The sequence below is a fragment of the Phyllopteryx taeniolatus genome, chromosome 11, assembly GCF_024500385.1.
Source record: "Phyllopteryx taeniolatus isolate TA_2022b chromosome 11, UOR_Ptae_1.2, whole genome shotgun sequence".
Classification (NCBI taxonomy): domain Eukaryota; kingdom Metazoa; phylum Chordata; class Actinopteri; order Syngnathiformes; family Syngnathidae; genus Phyllopteryx; species Phyllopteryx taeniolatus.
The window spans coordinates 5,649,965-5,675,686 of record NC_084512.1 but is presented as its reverse complement, the minus strand read 5'-3'; the positions used below and the strand labels follow the sequence as shown (position 1 = coordinate 5,675,686).

General features: G+C 40.4%; 1 protein-coding gene across 1 annotated transcript in view; it reads left to right on the top strand.

Annotated features, from left to right (window-relative positions):
* LOC133485906 (kinase non-catalytic C-lobe domain-containing protein 1) overlaps positions 1-25,722 on the top strand; it is a 49,211-nt gene that overhangs the window by 14,326 nt on the left and 9,163 nt on the right. Inside the window, 23 exon segments of the mRNA XM_061790295.1 lie at positions 68-185; positions 282-406; positions 1,076-1,111; positions 1,376-2,017; positions 3,866-3,980; positions 5,534-5,605; positions 6,459-6,520; positions 6,609-6,767; positions 8,913-8,990; positions 9,064-9,151; positions 10,001-10,046; positions 10,664-10,773; positions 10,870-10,898; positions 11,438-11,570; positions 14,104-14,450; positions 15,008-15,101; positions 15,181-15,287; positions 15,369-15,553; positions 21,705-21,815; positions 21,906-22,053; positions 22,473-22,622; positions 23,303-23,497; positions 24,050-24,132. Of these exon segments, the coding sequence (XP_061646279.1) occupies positions 68-185; positions 282-406; positions 1,076-1,111; positions 1,376-2,017; positions 3,866-3,980; positions 5,534-5,605; positions 6,459-6,520; positions 6,609-6,767; positions 8,913-8,990; positions 9,064-9,151; positions 10,001-10,046; positions 10,664-10,773; positions 10,870-10,898; positions 11,438-11,570; positions 14,104-14,450; positions 15,008-15,101; positions 15,181-15,287; positions 15,369-15,553; positions 21,705-21,815; positions 21,906-22,053; positions 22,473-22,622; positions 23,303-23,497; positions 24,050-24,132 (3,233 nt within the window).

Sequence of the window (25,722 nt, the reverse complement as noted above, 5' to 3'; positions counted from 1 at the left end):
ATTTGCACATGTTCTTTAGGCTTTAAATGCTTTTTTAAAATGTTGATTCTTTCATCACACCCCACAGGACATCCTCTATCAGGCTCAAGCACGGCTGCCCCACACCTCTTCTGCAGCTATATGCCGTAAATTGTCTTCTGTTGGACGGCGTGTGCTTTCCATTGAATCAATATCAAATTTCCAAGGTCATTCCATCGTCTCTGATCACTGCATCATTTTTTTTTTTTTTTAATCTCTGGAGTTATTTCTGATTTGACCATTCCTCTCCATTTTCGCTGCAGATGGACAAGAGAGCTATGAGGCAGTATGGCAATGTCCAAAATCCAAAAGACCGAATTTGTATGATATTAATAAAGACCTCTCTGTGAACACTTCTATGAAGGCAAATGGTCTATCCAGACATCAGGTTGGTTATTATAATTGTTGATATCAACAATGCAAGGCTGTAGCTACCATGGAAGTACTGTATACATCATTCAAACCAATTATTATTTTGTAAAACCCTAAAACATATTGGTTAGTTTTATTAAACATTTCCCAAAGTGAAAATACAGTTTATTTAAAAATGTGGTTGATCATGTTAATAATCTAATAAAAATACTAAGAGTTGTATCAAATCTGTCTGCCCTTATAGAGACAATAGTGGCCTTAATTATTTTGACCTTTTGTTGGGAACCTTATATGGTATGTTAAGTGGGTTTTAGTAATATTGAATGCAATTCAGTAGAGTGCAGACCTCCACCAAAGCAAACCATATTAAATTGGATCAGTATCAAATTGCATACCTGCCATATTTATTCTGTGCCCCAACATCCCCGATATTTTGTGGCAATTGATTAAGTCGTATTTGCATTATCCTGGTCACTAACAAACAAACTTTAATGACAACATGGCATCCTTGGTAGATTTTGGTAACTTGGTAACCTGGTAAGTTACCTGAATAAGATTGAAAATGTAAATTTCCAAGAAAAGTTGCAGTGGTGTAGAACTGCACAATATCATTCTGAGACGTGTTTGTCATACTTTGTAAAGGTCTACATTTTTTTGATACAGTTCTTGTGTTGGTTCTCATTAGATTGTGCTGCAGGTTTACCAAATGAAGTGCATGCATGTAAGTGAACTATAATTGTAATCATTCAGTTGGTTGCACCATGCACTAATATTGGTAAAGTAAAATCCAAGGAACCTAATACTAATTTTGGATTATGGGGTGAAACAATTTCAAATTTTAAGTCACAAAATATGATCTTTTTTTCATTGATTTTTAGCTGCAGTGTCCTGTTCAGAAGCATCTATAATCCAAATTTTTGTGTGATGTTTGACTTTCGCCAATTAAAATTTTTTGAGATGTATCCAAGCAGCTGAACTATTACAGGTGTGTGTGGGCTGGGACTCCTCCCTCTGGGCTGATGATGGTGATAATGCAGACAGATGCTGCATGGGCTTAGCAGATGAGCTGGACTGCCGTTCTCACAACAGCTCCCCAGTGAGGATGAAAACCCAGCAGAGATTCAACAGGGGGAAGGGGGCGCTGAATCGCTCGTGCTCTGTCCCCGACTCTAATAACCCACCTTATCCTACCACACCTCATGGAAATATCAGCATACCTGTATCAGACCTTACTGAGATTGGATCAGATGAACATTTGTGTTCCAAATCTGTGTGGCGCAACAGATCCAAAAGACTCACCCGAGGAAGATCCTGTGAGTCGTGTCCACGTAGTAGTGCAGATGATTGTGTGAGCTCAGTTGCTGACCATTCAATATCAAGAAGAAAAAAGGAAGATGCTGTCAAGTCTTCATGCTACGAAGAAACCAATTTTCAAGACTGTCATGAAAAGACGATTAAGGAAGAGAGTCAAAATGTAGTCTCGTCCTGCACATCTTCCTCCTGCAACCCGATAGACATGGAATATGAAACCTTTGGGGCCCAAATATCAAAGACCCACAAGCTCTACTTCCCAAAGAAGTACACGACCAAAAGCTTGCTTTTCCTCAATGAAGAATCTCAGGATGAGGTAAGTAAATTACTCATGGATGTCGTATGTTTGTATCTCACATTTCTCCTGGATTCATGTCTATGATGTGCATGTTATACGCTGGTAACGTAATATAACTAACATGGGTGACTTTTCCCCAGAGTTGCAGTTCAGTGCAAATTGCAATGATACAATTGGACAGGCTGACGATAGCTGCATTAGCTACTTAAATAGCATCACATCATAGCTGTACAACACAATTTAACTGACAATGAAGTCAACAAAGAAAAGAAATCAAAAACCCTATTGAATATCCAAGACTTCATTTTAATGGTGCGTTCTGTATTCTTACTTCCATTCCGATTGTCTCACAAAACTAACAATTTGCTGTCAACTAATAAACAGACAACAGTGTCTAGTACCATTCTACCACTACCTAATACTGATAAACTTTGCACGATCAGGATTTTTGGGGCCGATCAGCGAGTTTAAAAAAACGATAACCGATCCGATCACATGATGGAGGAATGTGTCTATTTAAATGAACAGGTTAATTTACTGTATGTACTTGTGTACTTAATTGCTCAAAAAATTCTATTTTCCATAAATTATCTATCTTTGTTCATCTATTTATGCCAGTGAGGCATAGTGACAGACAGAACAAATGAATGGTCTTCTATTCGATGGCAGGAAGTAAATACAGTAATTAATGTATCCACTTTTGTGACATTTTTGTTTGTTGGTGTGCCGTGAGATTTTCCAATTGTAAAATATGTTCCTTGGATCCATAAAGGTTGGAAATCACTGCTCCAGTCAGATCATGTATTCTAATCAGTCAGGTCAAACCAACATTACAACATGACAGAAATAATGGGTGCTAACTTACTGTAGTTAAATTACTTTATTTTTAATTAATTTACTTCACCCACACCAAAACTTTAGAGCATGATTCAACAGAACGGCCGAATGTTTACGTCCAACCGTTCGTGGTACCACTAGCCTGCTAGGCTACATAACGTTTTTGTTGCCTGCTTGCGAGCCATATCGTATTAAAAGTACGTGAACATACCTGAAGCAAGCCTTAAACGAACGTCCTCTCCTGATCACCGGTGACCACCAACACGTTTTTCCCCATTTTGTTCTTACACACACACGGCGCAATCCATTATTGTTGTCGTCGCCAAGGTAATGAGTGTATTCGGTCGCGTTTGCGTTGACACGATGAAGCCCAGTTATCGTAAAAAACGGGATGTGGTGGTATCGGAATACAAGATTTTATTGCAGTAGTCTGACAAATTTGTCTTGTAGTCTGATCCGGCATTACGTGTTGTCTGTCTCAGACGTGTTGTCTGTTCCACACCGCCAACATTTTTTTTTAATAACTTTATTGGCCGTCAGATTTTTACAGGACTACGCCAGAAGACACGCGACAAGGCTAAAAATAAACTATCTTTTGGATTAAAATGTACTGTGCACGATGGCGATGCGGAGTAAATGTCTTTTGCGGAGCGGATCGGCGAATTATGACATTAAAGCCGATCAGCCGATCAGCATAAATTGCTAATTATCGGCCTATAGCGATAAGGCCGATAAAATCGCTGTAAAGTGTAAATACTAATACTGAAGATATTAATGTTTGCCCCTCTAATTCCATTGTTATATTCAACGTCTCAATGCCTTTAATAACACAGGGGTGTAGTTGATGAAAATTGAATTTGGCCCATGTGAATGTCATCAAAAATGTTATAATTGTAAACTGTGGGGTTTCATATGTTTTGTAGTCTGTGCTACTTTGAGCCTCATGCCAGTTTACAAAGTATACTATATAGACTGAAGATACAGATACAAATGCAGTCTGCAATTCTTTCAATTGTTTGTTTCCTTCAGTGGATCTCACTAAGAGAGTTACTTGCTCATTGTGCACTGGGGCTGACAGTGAATGAGCTGTGGGCTCTCTGTTACACCTGCCTGTCGTCCCTGCAGAACTATATTGACTTTCCAGGTAATCTCCCTAATTTATGCATGTATCGCAAGTTTTGCTCTTGCAAGAATAGTGAAAATATTTTCTGTACAGTGGAACCTTGATCGAATGGACTAATAGGGGCTGGGGGGGGGTTGTCTGATATAACCGATTGTCCGTTACATTGAAGCACAGTTTTATTTTTATTTATTTATTTATTTTTTGAGGCCATACTGTATGTGCAAAATAATTTTTTGTAGGTTTTTTTTCATGGCCTAAAACACACAGTGCAGAACAAAGTTATTGTTAAATATATATATATATATATATAGTGTGTAGCCCTCACTGGCAGTACTCACAAAACCGTTGAACCCTCAGTTCACTGGGGAAAAGAAACCGAAACCGATTGGCGTAGGAACGCGCCCTCAAAACGCTTCAGTAGGCACAGCGACTGGCAGAACCTGTCGAAGCGGCAGCCCGGTGGCGTTGAGCAGGCAGGACCCGTGGCGTTGAGCAGGCAGGACCCGTGGCGTTGAGCAGGCAGGACCCGTGGCGTTGAAAGAGTCAATCCGTTCGCGTTGAAACAGTAAATCCGTTCCGTTGAAACAGTAAATCCGTTCGCGTGGAAAAACCAGGTCAAGAACCCCCCCCAAAAAAACCTCCTCTCCCCCGCCGCATCTCCCGCCCTCCCCACACGACCCACCTCCCTCCCCGAATCCCATTGGATGCCCCACCCATTCAATCAATCAATAAAAAAAAAAAAAACCTGAAATGTTCACAGACCCCTCGGAACGCAGGACACCCCAGTATCCATCCACACAAAGAACCAAACAAACTTTTAATTAGTTTTCACAACAGCAATTCAAACAAATACAGTTCAACACATTTTAGTCAGTACACTACATATATATATATATATATATATATATATATATATATATATATAAAGCTTGAACATGTTTGAAACTTCCACATTTTATCTTGGCCGTGGTGACATTGTTGACATACAGAACTCATCATCAGCGAGTCGCTTTAATGAGCCGTGAGGAATTAGTGTGCTTCCTAGTTCCAAATCCATTGCCAAAGATGAACGGCTTAACAAAACAAACTGTTACTGTACCAAAAATAGCATGTTCCAGACTCAAAAGACTAACACTAGAGCCATGCCGCTCTCTCTGTGCACAGCGCTTTATGTACAACAGACAATAAAATTAACCATCATCCCATGGCTGTCACATTCAACATAGCCGCCACGTAGGCATGGGAGGCACGTCTTTTGATATTAGATGTAGTCATATTATATATCTGTGACCCGGAAATACGTCAGTCCCATTTTCTGCCTGCATTGCACCACAGCGCCAGTAAACAACAGTGGCCAATTCTGAAACTAACAGACTTTGCCAATGGCATTTTAAGTAACAAATGGAAACTATTTTTGGACACATTGTTCAGTCCCGACGGTCTGTTTTATCCTATATCTGTTATATCAAGGGTTCACTGTATGTTTCTCATTGAAATTGATGTTGGAAGTATGTGGAATATTATCAAATATGGCAAAATGGTTGTATGCAACCACCTTTTCCCCTTTTCATTAGCTTGCTTATCCCTGGATACTGTGTACATTAGCTGCCAAGGAGAGATGATTTTCTTGACTCCTAAAAACTTTGGTAAGATCACTTTTTATTTTACTCATTGCTATAGAATAATTGAAAGAGACAGAGAGACTGGCACCTCTCCAGTGAGGAGTCAGTATATATTTATCTTTGGTCTATGGCGAGTTTTATGGCAGCTACCCCATGCCTCTCGGTTCAGGTAGCATTTTAAAGAGCACAAAGGGCCAAAAAAATACCCTTTGCCATTGCACAACAAACGGATGCCATAACTATCACAGCAACAGTAACTTACTATATATTGTCAGGCTTTATACGGTACTAGGTAATACCAATTGGCTCAATTGAGGTTGAGGAACACTTTATTAGATTGTGACACTTATTGTTTTCCACCATCATTTTCTGATTTGGCTTAACTTCAGCTGATGCTACTTGATGTAATCTTTCCACATTTGTCCGTGACAATAGAGACTTGTTTTGATTATATCGTTAACCCCTGCCTATTTGTAGTTCTCTTTTCACAAATTCACATATTTAAATTTGTTTTCTTGTTTTTGTGTCAGGAAACAAATACATTACAATACTTTACAATAAAGAATACAATACTGCTGAGAATACATTCATTAAATTTAAAGTTATTAGAATTTAGGTTGTAAGACTGCAAGGCGCTGGAAGTCAGCCCCTGCAAACAAACAAGCCTTGTCTGTGCTTTGTTTAGCAGGCTACTGATATATCTGAGAGTTGTACTCTCAGTCACACTATGACAAAATGACTTTTTGCTTAAAAAGATAGTGGCAACTGTAAATCAGTATTCTCAAACACTCAGAAGTATGTATTGACCTTTTTACCTTGATATGAGGTGCAGTCTGTCCCAGGATTCTTGTGATCTTAGTAACTGTGTTCTCTGCAGGATCTCAGGATATATTTTGTCTTGCCCCTGAATATCAAGAACATGGAATTGTAACTGAGAAGGTATGTTACACTCAACTGATGTTGTTTATTGAAATAAAAATTTTAAAAGTCTTTCATTGGCCAATGGAAATGTTCTGTTGGTGTCCAGGCTTGTATTTATGGGATTGCTGCTATCCTGTGGACAACGGCAAAGTTCACTTTGTTGCCTAGTCAGAAGCTTGTAATGCCTCACAAACTGAAGCGACTTCTGCTTGAGATGGCAAAGAACACACCCATTGAGAGACCTTCAATTGCCATGGCTAAACAGGTTATAACAGCCTAAATTGTTATTAGAAATTGTTTGTTTTTTATCAGCAATGTTTGCCATCCCTCATGGAAGAAAAGCACTGCATTTAGACGTTAACATTTATGTCCAGACGTATTTGGACAGTAACAACATTTTTATCATTTTGCTTTTACCACCACAATAGAGTTAATATAAAACTATCAAGATGGGATTGAAGTAAGTTGTTATAAGCGATCTCGCACATAAAGCGCCTTTACCATTTAAGATTCACAGCTATTTTTTGACAAGCACATCCACACCTTACTTGATGAAGATGAATATGAGACAAGAGATCAACATTTCAGGTTCTTATTTCCAGGTATTTACATTGTCTACATTTGTTTTACAGATATTGTATGTTGAGGATCATGAGCACATTCTTTCTTTCTTCACACTTTATTTAGCCTGTTCATCACTTTGGTTAAGTTAATCTTTGACTCGGGCAGTCCAGGAAACCTTTTTCGCAGAAACCTAAAGGTTCTTCACTTTGCTCAGGTAAATTCCAGCCTGGCCTTGCTAGTCTTCTGCTAATGAGTGGTTTACATCTTCTAGTGTCACATCTGTGCTTTTGCTCATGAGCTACTGTTTGTAATACCTTTAAGGCCTTTACACACTACACTTCTTGCTCAGTGTGAAAAGCCTCCACGTCAAAGTGCAATGTCGACGGCAACGGGGGTGCAGCCATCCCATATATGAAAGTGCTGACATAGCAGCCAAGCAGGAAGTAAACAGGTTTTTCCCGCTGAAGAAGTAGATCGCACATCTGCAAGTTGTCGCTGTCTTTTCCACAAAAGAAAGACCCGGCGTTGCTCATTTTAAGGAGGAGACGAGGTGCAGAAAAAAAAGGATATGGGTTTTCCCCTTGCCATTTACAGTACAAGTCAGCCAAAATATCACTCAGAAATGACTCACAGCGTCTCTCCCATTGGACAAGCTTTTTGAGGACACCGGGTCAACGCTCCAGGATGGAACGTTTTTCTATCCAATGACGTGGCGCCAGACACCCTCTGCATTGACGCGACGCTCGGCGTCCCGTCAAAACGCGCTGACGCCCCCTCAGCACTCACACAATGAATGTAAAAGTCGAGGCGTGAGTTGCCTTGCCAAGTGCAGTGTCAAAAGGCCTTCAGCCTACCCTCTGGAGGTTGTTGCTCTCCCTAAAAGTTGTTTGCGGGTCTTTCTTTAGAACTCTCAAAATGGTTCTCTTGTTTCCCCTTTGATGTTTGTTACTTTGCCCACGAATTATTTATTTTGTTTTCTAGATATTCCAAATGGTTGTATTGGCTGTGGCCATTTTTGTACAATGACTCTCTCAGCTTCATATTTACGTACTTATTTTTCCCCCCATCCATAGACAGCTCTCTGGCTTTCTTTTTGGATACACCTCTAAAAATTGCTGTAGACTTCACTGTAAAGACACAAATCTGAAATTGAGCACAGACGTTCGGCGCTATTTATTGTCTGAATGAGCAATGTTAACAAGACATACCCGGGCAATGAAACACACCTTTTCTGTCACATGTTGCAATACCTATGGTCACGCCCAAAAGAAATGTGTTTGCATCTTCAAAGCTGTCTATCTGTCTTGTAGTCATCTTTTGATGTTAAACCCAAATGATTGAAATCTACAGCAAAGGTAATTTGCCTCACTGTCCAATTCTTTTCTTGGGGAGTGCATGCCATGTCTTTTTCATGTTATTAAATCGTTTCCATTTCCAATCCTTCTCGCAACAATCTTTCATCTGTCCTAAGAAATGGGAATGTTACCAGTGGTTTCCACCTTGTGGGGGGAAAAAACAATTATACACAAACCTTCTCCCAGTGTATTCTTGGCTTCTGTTTATGTTGTGAATTTGATTTTCTTCCTGGCTCTATTATTGTGAATTTGTGAGTAAACAACTCAAGACTTTTTTTAAGCAAATAAATTTAATATTCTTCAATTAAAGTCAGTTGTTAATTACTAATTGATGAAGAAGACGATGTTTCTTTCAGATATGTTGCAATCTTGCGGTAAAATACCTTGCATGGCTCTTTTGTGGTTTCCAGTTAATTTAATAAGTTTCTCTTCAGTCCTTTTATTTTCATTTCCTGCACCATACGCAAGAATTTAATATGCATTCATTCTAGAGCTGTTGTGACTACTTAACACGTCAAGGGACAAATCCTGAGAATGTGTGGAACCAGCTCATCAGCAGGCTTCATGCGGTAAGATCCAGTTCATCATTCACAGTTTAGACATTTGGATCATTTGTTTTCAGCCAGTGCCGTTCTTTTCCAGCCAGTCTCAAGATCCACTAATGGAGAAGATTCGAGTGCAGATGACACAAACCAAAGTTCGAGTACAGATATTCCTCATATGAGCAGTGGTAGGAATGTTTTCTTTTCAAATCATACAGTGCTGTTGACCTTGAACTGCAGTATGTTATACATGCTCTGACTGTAGTGGTGTACACTGGGTTTGAGTCAAGTATTCAACCCCTAACTTCTGCATATATTGGCCATAAAATGTGATTTGATCTTCATCTCCCAATGCGTGCTTTTGGGATGTGGGAGGAAACTGTAGTACCCGGAGAAAACCCACACAGGCACAGGGAGAACATGCAAACTCCGCACAGGCGAGGCCAGGATTTGAATCCCGGTCCTCAGAACTGTGAGGCAGATGTGCTAACCAGTTTTGCACCGTGTCGCCAATGATTTTTCAAATCTTCAAATATTTTTTTATCTTTGATGTACCCCACACAGTTTTGATTATGTGCGTGGTGTGCTCCGACAATTTATTTATTTATTTTTTCAGGGTTTTTCTTTGATTGGCTGCATTGCGTTCCATATCACAATTCCCGGCATCATGACTCGGGAGAAGTCTGCTTCCCCCATGACACACATGAAGAGTTTTGGTCGTAAATATTGAACACGTTCATGATTTCGAAATTATCAGTCCCAATATGTTTTGGACCCTAAAATCGGGACAAAATCATAACAGACTTCAGACGGAAGGACAATCTTATGGGATAATCTTATGAGACAGAAAATTGTTTGATGTGCTTGGTTGGGAAGGGGCAGAATCGGGACAAAACTAGCCTGATAGTCTTTATGTGTGTACTGTGTTTTTTGTGATGTAAATGAAGATCAGGTCACATTTTATGACCAATTTATGGAGAAATCCAAGTGACACCAAATGGTTCACATACATTTTCTTCCAACTTTTTTGATTTTAGGCAGCACGGTGGGCAAACTGGTTTGGACATCTGCATCACAGTTCTGATCCGGCCTTGCCTGTGTGGAGTTTGCATGTTCTCCCCGTGCCTGCCTGGGTTTTCTCCGGGTACTCCGGTTTCCTCCCACATCCCAAAAACATGCATAGTAGGTAAATTGAAGACTCTAAATTGCCTGTAGGTGTGAATGTGAGTGTGAATGGTTGTTAGTTTACATGTGTCCTGCGATTGGTGGCGACCAGTTCAGGGTGTACCCCGCCTCTCGCCCAAAGTCAGCTGGGATAGGCTCCAGCACGCCCCGCGACCCTGGTGAGGATAAGCGGTACGGAAAATGGATGGATGAATGTTGATGATTTTCTTCTTTTAAAAAAAAATCAGCAATTGGCAAATGCAGTTTTGCCCTGCAGTGACCCTGTGGTTTCCACCCACATTCCAAAAAGATATACGTATTATAGGTTAATTGAAGACTGAATTTCCTTTATGCATGCATTATTTATGTGTCCTGTGCAATCAGTCCTGGGTGGTGATGCAAAGTCAACAGTGACAGGCCTCCTGCCCCCATGACCTTTACCATGATAAGCGGTAGAAAATGAATGCATGGACGTTAAGTGTGTGCAATATTTTTAGTCATGGCCACTGAGACTCAACTAACTTTGCACTCTTCAGCTATTCAAGCAACAGCGGACTCCAGCACCCAGAGACCTTCAGTTCCACAACCACACTCTTCATCCCCATCCTATTGACCAATGAAGGGGAAGAGAGCCAAAACAATGGAAGTAGCATTAATGAGTAAAGATATTTTCTAGCTCCTGTATTGTTAATCTCAAAGTTTGACTTTTTTATGAAGTCATTTTGGCCACGATTACGTTCAGCTATTTACTTGCGCATGCACACGTCCTTTGTTTTTTCATGACTTTCAGTGTTTGCATGGGAGCGTAAATACCGCTGTTTTCAAAAACGTGCATTTCTTTCTTTTTTTTATTCACAAAAACACTGTTGTTCTCAGGTTCTGGAAACATGGATGCTAAAATAACACATTTTTAATAAATAATTAATTACCAGTATATCGAGCCAGACGAGTGCTGCCAAATATGGACTGATAAGACATTTAATCTCAGCTCAAGTTATTCAAAATCTGTATGATTCTTACTTATACAAAGCCAAATAATCCTTTACAGTTTCAACCGAGTTGAATATGATGACCAATGGACAAGAATGTCTCTCACGAAGATCAATTTTCAATAGGTAATTGAATTACCCACACTGGTGCCATTGCCCTGTGACATCACGCAATCTTTTGTTTACCTTCAATTGGCATACAGATGGTCTTAGGTTCTCCTGCAAAATGTCTTGATAAATTTGGTAATTCCTTGTTTTTTTTATCAACTCAAATCAATTTTCCAGTAGATGATTGGATTATTGGCGGCACGGTGAACGACTGGTGAGCACATCTGCCTCACAGCTCCAAGGACCGGGGTTCAAATCCTGGCCCCGCCTGTGTGGAGTTTGGATGTTCTCCCCGTGCCTGGGTGGGTTTTCTCCGGTTTCCTCCCACATCCCAAAAACATGCGTGGTAGGTTGATTGAAAAATCTGAATTGCCCGTAGGTGTGAATGTGAGTGCAAATGGTTGTTTGTTTATATGTGCCCTGCGATTGGCTGGCGACCAGTTCAGTTTGTACCCCGCCTCTCGCCCAAAGATAGCTGGGATAGGCTCCAGCATACCCGTGACCCTAGTGAGGATAAGCGGTGTAGGAAATGGATGGATGCATGGATGAATTACCCACTCTAGAATCATCGTTTTGATGAGGTTCATGACAGTAGCATATTACATTTTCCTATCTAAAAATATCCTCTGCACACATATACCGTATCTATGTGTATATGTATGAGTATGTGTATATAATTTAAATAAGAATGAAGTATGCGTAATGGAAGCAGCATTCGTGAATGATGTTGCCCATGGTAACGTGATTTGTTTGACTGAGTGCTGAGCAGTGTCTAACCATATTGAGTAGGTATGTTGAACCGCTTCTCCACTGTTAATGATATGTAAATCCTGAGGGGGGAGGACTTAGTTGTGTGAATGGAAACATGAATGAAAGCGAGTAATTGTTTTCATGTTTCTTTTCATTTTACATGCACTGTAGAGTCAAAAGAGGACTCAACTGACGGTGAAGTCTGTTCTTGAATGTCTTTCAGTCCAGTTTTCATGGTTTCATGTGCAGTCCATCTTTTGAAAGAATCTTTAATTAGCTGCTGTTGTGTCACATCCCGTCTACTGTTAAAGAGATCAATTAACTCTCTTTGTCGGGCAGGGGGTTTGTTCAAAGGGATCATCCTTTGGAGGGTTATTACTCCAGCAAATTTTTTTTTTTTAATGCAACAGAACATCCAATTGGCAGATTACTAGTTTATCTGCTGATTCAACTGATGTTTCCTTCGCAGCCTAGTCCAAATATCTTACAGGAACCCCCATTTGTTTCAACAATGCTAATCTCTTCACTTTGGCACGAAGGGAATATTTAATTTTGCAGAAAAGAAGGAGGTTCATTACTTGTCCATTGAGTCACGCTTCATTTTAAAACTGGACCTCTTCCTGTCTGGAAACCACAGTTTGCTGGGTTTTGCAAGCGCATTTGAGCACTGAGACCTACAGTATACATTGACTCCCTGTATGTGGTTTGTTTTCATATTCAATCAATACAGACAAGCTATTTCCTGCTGAATTCTACATAGCAGTTGTTGAAATGCTGGGTTCTTTATCCTAAGTTTGAGTGCAGTGGCTCTAATAAAATGCCTTCTCCAAAGGCTGTGAAAATGGCAGCATCTGTCACGTCAGTGACCAAAGACATGAAGAGAAGACAAGATACGCCAGCGGGGTGTAGCAATGTGCCTACGTGGCGGCCATTATGTTGGGAGGGTCGATGTTCCTATAAAAGGCAATGCATGAACCTTGAAATGAAGTCATAACTTACTCATTTCTCAACTGATTTTCACGAGGTTTACTTTTTTGTCAACGCCAAAGCCTGTGCTATCAATGCAGATTTTTTTTTAAAAAGCCCCAAAAATATTTTTACCTGTGAAAGGTTATTCCCAGTTTCCTTGTTGTGATTGTATATTGTGTGCAACCATATGCAGCACAGTCTGCTGGTATCCTTGTTCTTTTTGTTTCCATGCCGTCCAGGCGTCCACACACATGGGACGTGCTGATGACATTGCCACTCCTAGCTTAGCGTTGGCACGCATCTCAAAAGGGGCGTGCTGTATCTACCTATTTTTATCTATGCATGCGACAACAACTGTTTTGTCACCATAGGTGTCTCAAACCTGGAAATATTCACACTCTTGTTGAATCGTGGAAAGTAACTGGAATCTAGACATTTTACTAGTGGAAATGCTTGTTTTGAAGATGTGATTTAGGGTGGGGAGGGGGTCAACATGGTAGCTGTTAAGGTTGGTCATTTGAAGCTCATAATTATTGGAGAACCTAACTCTACAGTAAAAGTAGTAGAAAATTTATATTTTCTTTCATTAAGTTGGTGTTGAATGCAACACGACTGAGAAAAAAATATTAGGCTTCAGGCTAGCCACCTAAATAAAGGGAGAAATCAGGGAATTGGTAGAATTGAAAAAAGCTGTTTGTGGTCTGGATGGTTTTCAAAACATGTTTCTCTGTTCCTGATGAAAGTCACAGGAATTAGGCTGTGTTCTTGATGCTTTTTTTTTTAAATTGAGGCCTTTTGAGTTTAGGCATGCAAGCAGATACAAGATAATACAAATACAAGGTAAGGTTTTCAAGGACACTAAACGCACATTTGCATCTGTGGCGTGTTGTTGTGTCTAATATGACAGTGTCGAACAGGGTCGATTAGAAACACAAATAAAACTGAAAAAAGATGATAAGAAAAGGGGTTCAGCTTTAATTGCTTTCACAATGGATTCATTGTGCAGTTGAAATACAGCTGCCTCCCCAATCCCAGTGGATTTCTCAACGTTTTGCTCTTGAATAACCCAATCTTTTTTTTCACTGCTCATGTGATTCAGTCATCTCTCTTTGTTTCCCCTCAATGGCCCATCTCTGCACACTCCTCTGGTGTAATCACAGACATGGACGGTACAGACTCAGGGCTCATTGAGGAAGGAGACCACTTGGCTGGTGATGAAAGCCCCTCCACTGAGTGCCATTCTGAGGGAAAGAAAAGGTTGCCTGATATTTGTGATGAACGACTGAGTCCTAATTGCTCAAAGGAGATGGAGGACAGTGATTCTCTGGTTTCAGAGCAACTCATCCCACCGGGATCCAGAGCAGATGCCCCCAACCTGTACTTCAGGCCGGCATGGACCTGGGCTTTGGCTTTCTTTGGCGAGGACGGTTTTAGCCCAGAGGTGATCCAGTATGCCTTGAGTCTTGGCCAATACACAGGATCACCATGTCTGGATGTGAAAACACAGGTGGGTGAAGATTTGAAACCCTGTTCCAGTGAGTTATATTTGACCTTTAATTCTAAATCGATCTTTTTTTCTGATCCTATATTCACATATTATAAGTTATAGAATTATGCTTGCACAAACCAGTATCCATTCACATTCACCACACTAGAAATGGGTACCACTTTATTTAATTTGCTGGAAGTGGAGCACAGTCAAGCTTTGGGGTAAATAGGATGATAGCGGATGGGGGACTTTAAGATAATTTGCATGTTATTTTCTGCAAACTGGATCTGAATAGTAAAATAGTTGAACTTGGCCTTTGGCAGAGAAAGTTATTATCATTTGCAAACGAATACGAATGAATTGTCTTCATATTTATACACTTTGGTGACCTACTTCTCCTTAAGAAAGCTTGAAACAGCAGCCAACAACTAACCTTTGGAGAGTCAATTGGCTGCAATTTCTCACAGTTTACTTCAAATGATCTGTTGCCACAGTGATGAGAGAAAAAAAAAGTAAAATCATAAAGTAATGAAATAAAAGATGTGGTCTGATACTTTGTGGCTTCTGTTGAACAGGAGCTGCAGCAGCAGCTGCTCATTGAAACAAGGAATCTTAAGAAAACAAGAAATTTCTACCAGAAACTAATTCAGCAAGAGAGAGAAAATCAAGGTTTGTTGCCCATTCTGTACGCTATTATGGTATTATTGTCTTTAAGTACAGTTTGTAAAAAAACAAAATAAATATTTAGTTCCCAAAGGATTTGAGAACAAAGGGATACTGTCCAAACTCAAGACCCAGCTTGAAGAACTGAGATCCAAAGTGATCTTCTTGGATTATGTCAAGAAGTCCCTTGAGGTGCTATGAAAGTACTACCACTCCATACTTCACCCAACATTTGCTTTGTGTCCATACAAATGATTTCTTGCTTTCCTGCAGAGACAGAGTGTGGATCAGTGGGGTTTGGACATGGCATTATTGACCTCTTTTGCTACTTGTGGGCTGAACGCTCTAGCTATCCAAAACTCTGTGGATGCATCAATCTTGAGTTTTGCAACTTGCAAAGGAAAAATTAATCTGCAAGCAGGGACTCGTCTTGGTCTCATGGCTTACCTTTATGCAAGGTATTTTTAAATGTTTACGCTGCATGCATTACACCACACAAAGAACCAATTATCCATAGATTGTCAGATTAAGGGGTAACTCGAAGGTCTTGCGCACATACCCATTTAGAGGGTTCAGTGCCTTGTTCAACAGCAACGGCACGTCAACAGTTCTCAGGAAGTACACTATCATCTCTCCAACAATTAGTCTCAGTGTTTTTCCCGTCTGGAGCAGGATTCAAAACTTCGACTTCGTGGTCCTAAAGACAAGTTCTTACAGAATAGACAAAGAGAACACTCAAACATAAATATTTCCTATCCCCACCAAGGAAGTTTTTAGTTCGGCAACGTGTACAGAATATGTTAACAGCAAGATTGCACGAAATATTCTCAACTGATTTCAACAAAACATTGTCGGGACTTGAACCAAGGAATCTGGATGTTTACCTGGATGTTTATTAGGAGTGGCAGAGTACAGGTAAAACCACAATACAGTCCATACCTCGGTTTTTGGGCCACAGTTCGGTACATTTTCAGTATGTATTTTTTGCATAAAAAAATATTTCTCTCTCAAAATTATGTCTTTATTTTTCTTGTCAACAAAAGTTCCATTTCTTAGTGTACTGATTTGAATATGCTAATTTAATCTATTTAAACAACTCTTTTGAATGGTTAACTCTCACTTATTCGTTGACTAATTTTATACATGTGACAATGCAGTAGTATAAAATATGTATAACAAATTAAAACATCCAAAAATGTAAACAATAAATCCTCGTGTGTAACATTTGGATTAAGTGTGGGTAGACTGGTTAAGCCTACACCCCACTCTGCAGGCATGACCATTTGACACACGCTCTTTCATCTGTTATGCGGGTCATGCGTTTTCATTCATATGACCAAACCACAGATCTTTGACCACAGAAAGGGGCTGCAAATCTTTATCAATAAATGCTCCGACTGCATGCTGTGTCCTGCAAGCGTTATACGACGATACGAAAACAGGAGGAAATTGGTCATATTTCTTGGGACACGTTTCAATCTACTCTTGTAGACAAGACTTTCGGTGAAACCGAAATTAATCCACACCCAAGATTTGAACAGATGTACAACAGGCACACGCACACACAGCATCATCGCAAAGACATGGTTGTATTGTACCAATACAGAGCATACCAAATGGTACTTGGTACTGTCCCATCCCTAATGTTTATCTGGTTTTGGGGTCTGTGCTCTAGTAAAAAAAAATTTCTGACAGTGACTTCAAAAGTACCATGGAATCGGTTTTCGAAGGACCAAATTCACAAAGGTTTTCAAAGAAAAATTACCTCGTTTCACACACTAATTATGGTTCATGAACAGTTTTGGTATGGAGGTGGAAGGCTCAGTTATGCTGTTTGACACACAGGGTAAACATAAATGGCTCCTTTGTCAGACATTGCAGGTATATTTGTTTTTTGGCTCAAAAGTAGCCCTCAGTATGGCTCCAAAGAAACTGAAAGCTATCTGTGTTTTTCATATTTATTATTAGCCTAATTGTATCACTGTTGAAAAATAGAAGGAAATGATAGCTCAACATGAAAATGTTGTTTGTGTTTGTGATCTCGCTGCATAGCTTGATTTAGAGAAATCTACCATATATACCCCAATTCCAATGAAGTTGGGGTGTTCTTTAAAATGTAAATAAAAACAGAATACAATGATTTGCAAATTATTTTCAATCTATATTCAATTGAATGCAAAACAAAGACGAGATATTTAAAGCTCAAACTGAGAAACTTTTTTTGTTGCAAATATTCTCTCATTTAGAATTTGATGCCTTCAACACGTTCCAAAAAAGCTGGAACAGGGGCATTTTTACCATGTGTTACATCACCTTTTCTTTTCACAACACTCAATGAACATTTGGGAACAGAGGACACTAATTGTTGAAGCTTTGTAGGTGAATTCTTTCCCATTCTTGCTCGATGTACAATTTTAGTTGCTCAAAAGTCTGGGGTCTCTGTTGTTGTATTTTGCACTTCACAATGCTCACACATTTTCAATTTAAGGCAGGTCTGGACTGCTGGCAGGCCAGTTTAGTACTTTCACTCTTTTACTACGGAGCCACACTGTTATAACATGAGCAGAATACCGTTTGGCATTGTCTTGCTGAAATAAGCCGAAAACAACGTTGCTTGGATGGCAGCATATTTTGCTCCAAAGCCTTTATGTACCTTTCAGCATTCATGGTGCCTTCACAGATGTGCAAGTCAACATGGGCATGGGCACTAACACATGGCCATGGGCACTAACACACCCCCATAACCATCCCAGATGCTGGGTTTTGAACTTTGCCCTGATAATAGTCTGGATGGTCCTTTTCCACTTTGGCTCAGATGACACGACATCCATGATTTCAAAAAACAATTTGAAATGTGGACTCATCAGACAGCACACTTTTTCACTTTTCATCAATTCATCTCAGATGATGAGCTCGGGCCCAGAGAAGCTGGTGGTGTTTCTGGGTGTTGTTGATATATGACTTTCGCTTTGCATGGTCAAGTTTTAACTTGCATTTGTAGATGTAGTGATGAACCGTGTTAACTGACAGTGGTTTTCTGAAGTGTTCTTTAAACTATGTGGCAATATCCTTTACACAACGATGCCGGTTTTTAATGCAGTGCCGCTTGAGGGAGCGAAGGTCACAGGCATTCCAATGTTGTTTCCGGCCTTGCCGCTTACGTGCAGACATTTCTCCTGATTCTCTGAATCTTTTGATGATATTGTGGACCGTAGATGATGAAATCCCTAAATTCCTTGCACTTGTACGTTGAGAAACATTGTTCTTAAACTGTTTGACTGTTTGCTCACACAGTTGTTCACAAAGTGGTGAACCTCGCCCAATCCTTGCTTGTGAACAACTGAGCCTTTCGGCGATGTTCCTTTTTTACGCAATCATGACCCTCACCTGGTTCCAATTAACCTGTTCATCTGTGGAATTTTCCATACAGGTGTTTTTTTTTGCTTTCCCAGTCTTTTGTTGCCCCTGTCCCCGCTGATCCCCACTAGGGTCGCGAGCATGCTGGAGCCTATCCCAGCTATTTTTGGGGCGAGAGCCGGGGTACACCCTGAACTGGTTGCAAGCATTTAATTCAAAATGAAAGAATATTTGCAAAAAAACAAAAACAATAATGTTCATCAATTTGAACATTTAAATATGTCTCTAGTGTATTTAGTTCAATATAGGTTGAAAAGGATTGGCAAATCATTGTATTCTGTTTTTATTAATGCTGTACTCAACATACCAAATTCATTGGATTTGGGTTTTGTATCTGTAAATTAGGCTTTACACAATCAGGATTTTTGGGCCGATCACCGATCAGTGAGTTCAAAAAACGATAACCGATCACCGATGCGATCACAAGATAGAGCTATTTAAATGACATGTTCATTTACTGTATATACGTGTGTACTTCATTGCTAAAAAAATTATATGTACAATAAATAATGTAGTCGGCACGGTGGATGACTGGTTAGAGCGTCAGCCTCACAGTTCTGAGGACCGGGGTTCAATCCCCGGCCCCGCCTGTGTGGAGTTTGCAGGTTCTCCCCGTGCCTGCGTGGGTTTTCTCCTGGCACTGCGGTTTCCTCCCACATCCCAAAAACATGTATTAATTGGAGACTGTAAATTGCCCGTAGGTGTGAATGTGAGTGTGAATGGTTGTTTGTTTGTATGTACCCTGCGATTGCCTGGGTGTACCCCCCCTCCTGCCCGATGATAGTTGGGATACGCCTGCGACCCTAGTGAGGAGAAGAGGCTCAGAAAATGGATGGATAAATAATGTACCTTTGTTCGTCTATTTATGCCAGTGAGGCATAGTGACAGACAGAACAAATGGATGGTGTTCTATTAGATGGCAGGAAGTACATACAGTAATTAATGTATCCACTTTTTGTGACATTTTTGTTTGTTGGTGTGCTGTGAGATTTTTCAATTGTAAAATTTGTGCCTTGGCTCCATAAACGTTGGAAATCACTGTTCTAGTCAGGTCATGTATTCTAATCAGTCAGGTCAAACCAACATTACAACATGACAGAAATAATGGGTGCTAACTTACTGTAATTAAATTACTTCACCCACACAGAAACTTTAGAGCATGATTCGACAGAACGGTGGCATGTTTACGCACAACCGTTAGTGCTAGCACTAGCTTGCTAGGTTACATAATGTTTTGTTGCCTGATTGCTAGCCGTATCGTATTAAAAGTATGGGACCATACCTTAAGCAAGCCTGAAACGAACGTCATCTCCCGAGCACCGGTGACCACCAGTACACGCTTTTCCCCATTTTCTTCTTATAATACAGTCGGCACTCTTGTTGTCGTCGCCACGGTAATAAGTGTATCCATTTGAGTTGACAAGATAAAGCCCAGTGATCGTAAAAAAACGTGATGCGGTGGTATCGGAATACAAAATTTCATTGCAGTAGTCTGACATAGTGCATTCGTGAAAGAGCAAATTTGTCTTGTAGTCTGATCCGGGAATTATGTGTTGTCTGGCTCAGACGTGTTGTTTGTCCCACACCGCTGACATGTTTTTTTGTTTTTTCTTTAATAACTTTATTGGCCGTCAGATATTTACAGTATTACGTCAAAAGACACCTAACAAGGCAAAAAATAAACTAGCTTTTGGATACAAATATACTGTGCACGATGGCGACGCGGAGTAAATGTCGTTTGCGGAGGATCCGCAAATTATGACATTAAAGCCGATCAGCATAAAATGCTAAATATCAGCTGATACCGATCAGATCGGCATAAACTCTACTGTAAATATAACTTTGTCTGGGGCTGGAAAGGATGAATTGCATTTCCATTCATTCTAATAGAAAACAGTACCTAAGTTCATAAACGTTTCAAGTTGCGAACAGAGTCACAGAACGGATTAAATTTGTGAACCAAGGGTCCTACTTTACAATTTATCCTGACATTATCTGCATGGCTCAGATATATTTTTTAAACTATTTCACAAACAAACAAATTTTTCTTTCGTTTTTACTGGTGTTGTATGACGTTATTTTTCGTTCCAAAAATTCTGAGTTCTGGTGCGTACCCTTCAAAATAAAAGGCTACATGCTTAAAACAGGAAGTCAAGTTAAAACTTGCACATATAAACCATTTGAGGTGATAAAACTGTCAAAAATAACTATTTTAACAATGCTATATTTAACTTTTAGCTGAAACATTGATTAATGAATATTAAGTCAATTGGGTTATTTCCACACACATTGCCTTTTAGTTCATAGGTTTGATACTGATACTGGTTATAAAGAACGCTGAGTCAAATGTTATTTTTTTGGTTTATGCTGCAGCCTGCTAAGAAAATGGATGTTAAAATTTGGATACCCTTTATTTAAACTATGCAAACCTTTCTGACCCAGCTCCCTAAAAGAATTGAAATCGAGAATCGTTTGGAACCAGAATTGCTCAAAAAACGATGCCCAACCCTAGTCAGATGGCAGCGGCTGGACGAGGGCCGCCAGAGCAGGGATGGTTTGCGGCCCCACAGTGTGCACCGCTGCAGCCTGCAGCTGCCAAGGAGCAGGAACGGGATCATGCTGCAGCTGCTGGGGAGCAGGAACGGGGTCTGTAGTCGCTTCCTCAGCCTGCCACCAGTTCTGTTCTTCCTGTCACATTTGGGCTTTCACGGTATTGGAAGGCAAGTCAAAACTTGGAGGACCTAATGCAGGGAACCCGGGGAGGCCAGGCAGGAGTGCAGGAATTACAAAAATGATTTATTTACAAAAAAAAAAACAGGCAGCCAAGGCATGTGGAAAAATCTAACTAAACAAAGTCCCAAAACCAATGATCAAAGTAACAAGGAAACATTTGAGTGAACCCAAAACAGGAAACAAGACATTACTAGTGATATAACAACTGACGACATCGGCAATGAACCGACAAGCACTGAAAGAAACCAGGGAACTAAATACAAACACATTGACGAGACAACAAGGAAGACCTGGACAAGACATGAGTGGCTGGAGGGAGCTGATCGGTTGACACAAGGTAGTGGGTTGACGAGAACAGGTGGACATAGGAGAACATGAAACAAAACTAAACATAATCTAAATGAAAACAAAGACCACGACACTTTTTATTCAGCCATGATTTACTGTGTTCCTACACAGAAATGCTGCTTCGGAAGGGTACATCCAGCAGTTCCTGTATACGTATCGCTTTTTCTGCAATTCTGAGCAGTTACTGCAGTTTATTATGGAGACATTCATCAGTGCAGTGAGGTACAACATAAATGCACAACCAGCATAATATGCGCTTCAATGGTAAATGTTCCTCATTTCAAGAAAATGCTGCTTTGTTTTTGATGACAGAAAAGGTCCAGACATATCTGAAAATAGTGCGAACATCTTTCATCGCAGTTTTGACTTGTTGCACATGTGGATTATGGATTGTAAAATGGTAGACTTCACACCAAAGTCCAACATTGTGGCTGTTTTAGAAAACTTTCTTCATACTGTGGTAACCACACAATCATAACACAATACACTATGTCCAAAATCATATACGTCTGTATACATACAATATAAAGCTCTGGAAAATGGAACAATCGACCTATTTTTTGACCATTTTTCATTTTCTGTAAATAAATGTTGCATATTACATTTGCATTTGGAATTTGGGAGTTATATTGGCATTGGTTTATAGAATACAACAAAAGTGTTAGTTTTACTCAAACATATACGTATGATTTACAAAATCAGAGAAACTGATCATCTTGCAATAGTCTATTAATTTTTACCAGAGCTGTACGGTATGCCATACTGTCATGCAACTTTAGCTTGTGTTGCTACTATCAGCATTTCTCAAACACACCAGAATAAATAACATTTGTAGAGGACAATACAGTTCATCTGATATTGTTTCTTTTTTTCTACCAGGTAATTCCTGTGGATAGTCGAGGGCATGTCCTTCTCGCCACTCTCCAAAATCCTCCAAGTACAATGTGGAGCACAAGGAGAGGGAGTCATATCGGATGTGAGGCAGAATCTTATTGTGTTCGATCGTCTACCGAGGATCATGTGAGAAAGGTGAGTAATGACAAGAATGTCCTCTTTTCATCTCTGTCATAAAGAGGACGGGTTTTAATCTGTTGGGGGAAATTTGATATTTTGAGATACTCATCTTGAATACTGTCCTATCAAGATGTCTTGAACATTGAGTTAAAAACTGTTTTATCCAAGCCATTGTGTCAGGGGTGTCAAACTTTTTGTCGCGGACTACATTATAGTTATGGGTTCCCTCAGAGGGCCGTTATGTCTGTGCAACCATATACATACCTAGTAGCCTCATTATATCAATAAATATCCAGTGGAACCTCAGTTTTCTTAAGTCCTAGTTTTCCCAAAAATGTTTGACCCAGTTTTCGTACATCCACCTGGTTTTTGTACAGTTAAAAATGGTCTAAACGCCAAACGCATCTGCCTGTCAGCGTCACGCCTAATTTTTGCATTTTAAAATGCTTGCCATTTCTCAATGTTATTAAACGTGAAAACAATTTGAAATTTAAGTAAAGAAGAAGCATGAAGTTGATGCACATGATTTGCTTATGTGGGCCACATGAAATTATGTCACACTCCATCAACAGATCTGGCCCCCGGGCCTTGAGTTTGACACCTGTGAATTATGTCATTACGACTGTGATTGTTGTATAATTCAAAAATTTTTGAAAAATCACACCCTCTCTAATTCCTGTAAATGGGTTCTTTAGTGGAGGATCTCAAAAACGGTGGAGCGTTCAGCATCCATGCCAAAAGAGAAGGACTTCTCCATTGCTGCAGTTCTGCCCGTACCTTACTACAACTCCCTGGTGGACAAACCTTGCAGCAGTGATGACTAACTCCCCTCCAGCCAGAAAAATTACATTGCTCAGCATGTAGCCCAGCAACTCACCCTTTTGCAGCAGGTACACACACAAAAAAAAAAGCCGTTTCCACCAAGCAACAGTTCGGTACGCTCCTCCAATTTACCAGCTCAAACATTGCAGGTTAAAGCCTCTATAGCTCTGTTGATGTGCTCCTGAGCAGGATACTTAGACCTGTTAGCCCTCCTGCTACCATAACAACTATATGTAGAAGAGTTCTTTACTTATCTTCCATAGCAGTATACACCAGCATCTTTAATGATGGTGAGAATGGGTGAATGAGGTGGGAGTCAAGCTGTATTTAATGGACATGCACACTTGTTTTTCTTGAACACTAGGGCGAGAGATTGGCTGTATAATTAATCCATCCATCCATTTTCTGAGCCGCTTCTCCTCACTAGGGTCGCGGGCGTGCTGGAGCCTATCCCAGCTGTCATCGGGCAGGAGGCGGGGTACACCCTGAACTGGTTGCCAGCCAATTGCAGGGCACATAGGAACAAACAACCATTCGCACTCACAGTCATGCCTACGGGCAATTTAGAGTCTCCAATTCATGTGTATAATTAATGTCACGTGCAATGTTTTGAAATGCAGGACATTTTTCACGGATATCATCCGGTCCATTTCCTCAATTCCAGAATACAAGGCTTCAGAGACAAGCCGTCAAGGAACAACAAGTAAGTAAAGTCCTTCAGCTTTATTACAATATAGTTTTACTGCCCATAAATTGGATAATCCAAAACATTATCCTTTTTCAGCAGCATTCAGTTGCAGACATCTGTACAAAAACCAAAATGTGATGTTAAGTTCTTCCCAAATTGTTTCTACAAAAATACCACTAATACTAGATCAGTTATCTCATTCAAACAATAAATATTACTCAAATCAACTCAACTTTATTTCTAGAGCTCTTTAAAGGTGGCTGCCCTTCCATCAAAATAAATATTTTCCCTCCTATTTTATGCATAATATAGTAGGTCCAAATGTGGTACTGCATGCGGAAGTCTGGAGTGGCAGAGAAGTATGTTAGAATAATACAGGACATGTACGAGGGCAGCAGAACAGCGGTGAGGTGTGCTGTAGGTGTGACAGACGAATTTAAGGTGGAGGTGGGACTGCATCAGGGATCAGCCCTGAGCCCCTTTCCCGTTTGCAGTGGTGATGGATAGGCTGACAGATGAGGTTAGACTGGAATCCCCGTGGACCATGATGTTTGCAGATGACATTGTGATCTGCAGTGAAAGCAGGGAGCAGGTGGAGGAACACTTAGAAAGATGGAGGCATGCACTGGAAAGCAGAGGAATGAAGATTAGCCAAAGTAAAACAGAATATATGTGCATGAATGAGAGGGGTGGTGGGGGAAGAGTGAGGCAACAGGGAGAAAAGATAGAAAGGGTGGAGGACTTCAAATACTTGGAGTCAACAGTCCAGAGCAATGGTGAGTGTGGTCAGGAAGTGAAGAAACGGGTCCAAGCAGGTTGGAACGGGTGGAGGAAGGTGTCAGGTGTGTTATGTGACAGAAGAGTCTCTGCTAGGATGAAGGGCGAAGTTAATAAAACAGTAGTGAGGCTAGCCATGATGTACGGATTAGAGACAGTGGCACTGAAGAGACAACAGGAAGCAGAGCTGGAGGTGGCGGAAATGAAGATGTTGAGGTTCGCTCTCGGAGTGACCAGGTTGGATAAAATTAGAAATGAGCTCATCAGAGGGACAGCCAAGGTTCGATGTTTTGGAGACAAAATTAGAGAGACCAGACTTTGATGGTTTGGACACGTGCAGAGGAGAGAGAGTCAGTATATTGGTAGAAGGATGATGAGGATGGAGCTTTCAGGCAAGAGAGCTAGAGGAAGACCAAAGAGAAGGCTGATGGATGTCGTGAGGGAAGACATGAGGGCAGTTGGTGTTCGAGAGGAGGATGCAGGAGATAGGCTTACATGGAAAAGGATGACACGCTGTGCGAACTCTAAAGGGTCAAGACGAAAGGAAAAGAAGAAGAAGAAGAAGATAGTAGGTCAAAATGTGTCTGTGACATGGTTTAAGGTTGACATCTATGCGGTTTGTCGTTTGAATGCCAAAGCCTTTGAACACTAACACTGTTTGCAAACGACTGGATTTGAAATCGCTGACAGTGTGACGTAGTTGTGCTTATTGTATTCATATAATACCTGACCACTTTGTGGCTGTTAACCTGCCATTCAACTCAGCTGAACAGCGACACGGTGTTTCAGCCACTGCAGAGTCTTAAAATACACTCTTAAAATACACTA